Source organism: Microtus ochrogaster, unplaced genomic scaffold, assembly GCF_000317375.1.
Source record: "Microtus ochrogaster isolate Prairie Vole_2 unplaced genomic scaffold, MicOch1.0 UNK2050, whole genome shotgun sequence".
In the NCBI taxonomy this organism is placed as follows: Eukaryota; Metazoa; Chordata; class Mammalia; order Rodentia; family Cricetidae; genus Microtus; species Microtus ochrogaster.
Window position 1 is genome coordinate 1 of NW_004951148.1, and position 3966 is coordinate 3966.

Consider the following 3966-nt stretch of genomic DNA (forward strand, 5'->3'; position numbering starts at 1 on the left):
AAGGCTGTGAGGTCATGATTCCTGCTCTTAAGACCATTATCGACAAATCTAGTGAGATGGGGATTGAAAACGTCATTCTGGGGATGCCACACAGGTAGGACCACTGCGGACACCCCAGCCCCTGTGCCTTGAGGCGAGAGAGGAGGTGGAAGTCAGGGTGAGAGGCATTGGTGGGACTTAAGGCAAGAAACAGGGAACTTGATAGGTTCTCAGGGCCCCTGGTCTGGGCTGTTCGTTACAGCAAGAGCCAAATGCTTGGCCAAAGCCACAGGCGGCCAGGGCCCAGCTAGATTCTTTGGCATGTTGCTGCTTTCTCCAGGACCTCAGACTGGGACACATTCTACTAGAAAGTCCTTAGAATGAGGGGATGTCAAGGGAATGTGCCCAGGGATGCGAGAGTAGGTGGCCCTGTGTTGGCATCCCTTGAACGTAGGTCTGCAGAGATGGGTTGGAAGTCGGCGGTCTAGCTGTAAGTTGACCCCATGTTTCCCTTGATGCAGACTTCCAAATTTCGTTCCCTGCGATCTGTGGGCCAAAGCCCTGTTGTAGTCTGGGAAGATGCTTGTGGTTGGGCTGGCACAGGGCTGTACTGCCTTAGGGACTCTAGACGCATGGTGTGAAGAGTTTCTGTCTTGGCAGGCCTGTCAGGGGTCTGAGGTTTGTTTGCCGTGGTCCTTTCAGGGGCCTGGAAATACTCAGTGTCTGGTGGGAAGTTAGGCAGAGCTGACCCTGTAGCCAAGGTGGCGTGGAGCACACGGCTTCAGCTTTGTGTCTCGGGCTATTAGAGCAGCAGGTGAAGATGGCACCTGGGTACGGATGGCTCAAACATCCGTGAGATGTGCTGGGTGGGCGTTTGCCTGGAGGGCTCTTTGAGCAGAGGGACCATCCTGGGCCGGTGCAGGCCTCCACAGTGTGAATGGTAACCTTTGGGCCGTGGAGAGCTTTGCCTAGAGCAGCTGAGGAATGCTCCTTAGGTTCCATGGCAGGGGGTAAGGGAAAGTGTGAGGGTGACTGACCTGGAGGGAGCTCTCCCTTCCTGCAGTTGTGTGCAGCTGGGAGTCAGGCTTGGGGTTACTGTTGACCTGAAATTAATGGGCTCTTAAATTTCAAGTCACTTGCGTATTCCTATCAGGCTGGTGCCCACCCTGCAGCAACTCCCTCGAATAGGAAGTTCAGGCTGGGCTAAAGAATTTGGTCCATGACTTCCACACTGTCCCTTCAGTGTTCCCCCCAACCTGAGTCCCTTCTGTCCCATCCTCAGAGCTGCTGCTGTCTGGGCTAGAGCAACTCTTAGTAGATTAAGTTCATGGGGGGACATGCCAACGTAATGGGTTGTTGGTTCAATGGGAACGGGATGGGGGGGGATGCTAGGTAACTCAGTGGCTTCCTGCCCCTCCCCAGAAGGCTTTCTAAATCACTAGTGTTTAAGGGAGTCTCCCTGAAGGAAGCTGGCTGACTGGAACTACTCCTGTGCCCCCTTTAGACTAAGGCAGGACTGGAGGGTTGGGCTTGACCAGGGCTCCAGAGGAAGAGTTCTGATAGGTCCCATGGCAGGTAGGGGGAGTGGCTGTATTTGGCCAATGTAGGAAGGTGGCCAGGTATCAGGTAACAGTCCAGGACATTCTGGTCCTAGGGGCAGGCTAAATGTGCTGGCCAACGTGATCCGCAAGGACCTGGAGCAGATCTTCTGTCAGTTTGATCCCAAGCTGGAAGCAGCAGATGAGGTGGGTGACATACCCTGGCCCTGGGGCACCCCAGAGGAGCCTGGTGTTTGGGAGGTGGATTGGGAGAGTTTGGGGCTTGAGTTCCAGACCAACAGACATGGAGCTGAATAAACATGAAGAAGAGCGGCAGGGGCTGTGGTGTTTGCAGAAGGTCCCTAAGGCTTTGGGGACTGGGTGCTGCATTGGACAATCCAGGCCAGCCTCACTGTTTCCAGCTAGAGAAACCGAGGCTCAGAGAAGTGCAGGAGCCTCCTAGCAGTTTCTCTCTTGAGATTTTGTTGCTGAGGCTTTGTGCCCACAGTCCCTTTATCGGCCTGGAATGGCTTGTTGGCGCCAGAGAGACGTGAGTGTGCTGATGGCTTCCTGTACCCATTAACCTGTCAAGGACATGTCTTCCTGCTCCCACCCTGTGGCTTGCATGCCACCGAGACTCCTGGCCATGCCAAGCCCTCAGCCCCACTGCCTCCTTGCCTCTGCTCTGCCTCGTTCAAGGCTCTGTCTGAATTTCCTAATCTGGACATTGTCTGTCTGTCGCTCTTCTGTTCCCTTTATCTCTGGCCTTTTCAGCCTCAGTGTCTGAGTGCGTGCGTGCGTGCGTGCGTGTGTGCGTGCGTGTGCGCCTGAGTGTCTGTGTGTATGTCTTTGTGCATGTGTGTGCCTATGTGTCTGTGTGTGTGAGTATGTGTCTCTCTGTGAGTGTGTGTATAAGCATGTCTGTGTGTGTGTGCCTTGAGTGTGTGTGTTTGTGGGTGTGGGTGTGCCTGTGTGTGTCTATGGGTGTGTGAGTGTGTGTCTGTCTGTATGTGTGTCTATGTGTGCATGTTTGTCTCTGTGTGAGTGTATGTCTGTGAGAGTGTGTGTGTGTATGTCTATGTGTGTGTCTGTGAGAGTGTGTGTGTGTATGTCTATGTGTGTGTCTGTGAGAGTGTGTGTGTGTCTATGTGTGTGTCTGTGAGAGTGTGTGTGTGTGTGTAAACCCATGTGTCCATTCATGACTACACATACATTTGTTTTCCTTTCAACAATAAGGGAAGAACTTTGTCTCCAAAGCACTAGCATCCAGCATAGGTGTTGGGTTGGTTAAAGTAACTGGTCCAAGAACACCTATCACTGTGTATCAGACTAGGCCTAGTGTCTACATCCCTGGCTTCTAACCCAGGATCTTCCTGATCTTCATGGCCCTCAGCCACCTTCAAACCTGTAAGCCTTTGTTCTTCCATAGAATAGGCACAAGTCCATGAGATTTCATTCTTGTGACACATCTGTGTGCGCTTGCTCACGTCTGTGGTGAGGCATGCTCTCTGTAGACACACGTATTTTTGTCCAGGAGCCATGAGAACAGCTTGGGGAACTATAGGTACCTGGCTGTTTGACTCACGAAGTCATCATTGTTCCATGTCGGCACGTAACGAGCTTGGTTTATTGGCTGCTGCCGTGATCTGTGCCAGGACTCTGCTTGCTGTAACGAGCATCCTCGCCCTTTCAGTGAGCACATGACTGTAGTCAGGTGGTATCTGAGAAGTGCAGTAACCTGGACAAGGAGCGGACACCACAGAGCCTCCCACAGAGCCTCCCACGGGCCCACCCACAGCACGTGCCTCCCAAGGCTGTGCCTTTTTTTGTTGTTTTTGTTCTTTGCCAATTGGATAGGTACAAAATGATTTATTTGTAACATATCTTTTGATATGAATCAGCTGAGTTTTTTGAATCTCTTGTTTACTTTACAGTCTTTTCCATAGCTTTTGTTTATTTTTCTTGGCTCTTTGGAACCTCACTTTACTACTTCACAAAGCCATTTTGCACATTGAGGGCAATTAGCTCTTGCCCTGCTTCTGACTTACCAGTTTGCCTCCCCCTTTGGTGTGCCTGGATTTTCTCCCCCTTGCTAATGGCAGATTTGTCCTGGCTTAGCTGTCTTACTGCAGAGGGACTTTATATATTGTTTAGAAAGTAAGTTTTCTCTACTCCTAGATCCTAAAACATCCTCCAATATTTCTATGAATTTGATATCATTGGTGTAAGGAGTAAGGTAGCCATTGGGTTCTGGTACATTCCAAGAAGCCTGGCAGGTTGGCTCAGCCCTCTCCTGTATTGCCCTTCATTTGCCAAGGAGGGTGTTAGGTTCATCCTATTCCACCTTTCTCCTCAGGGCTCTGGTGATGTCAAATACCATCTGGGCATGTACCATGAGAGGATCAACCGTGTCACCAACAGGAACATCACACTGTCACTGGTAGCTAAC

General features: G+C 51.3%; 1 protein-coding gene across 1 annotated transcript; it reads left to right on the top strand.

The window, feature by feature from the left end:
* Positions 1 to 6: 6 nt before the first annotated feature.
* Positions 7 to 3960, top strand: LOC101991363 (2-oxoglutarate dehydrogenase-like, mitochondrial; the record flags this gene model as incomplete). Its single annotated transcript, XM_005372346.2, has 3 exons — positions 7 to 94; positions 1634 to 1724; positions 3874 to 3960. Coding segments are annotated over exons 1-3 (258 nt in total), but the record flags the coding sequence as incomplete, so codon positions are not given.
* Positions 3961 to 3966: the final 6 nt, after the last annotated feature.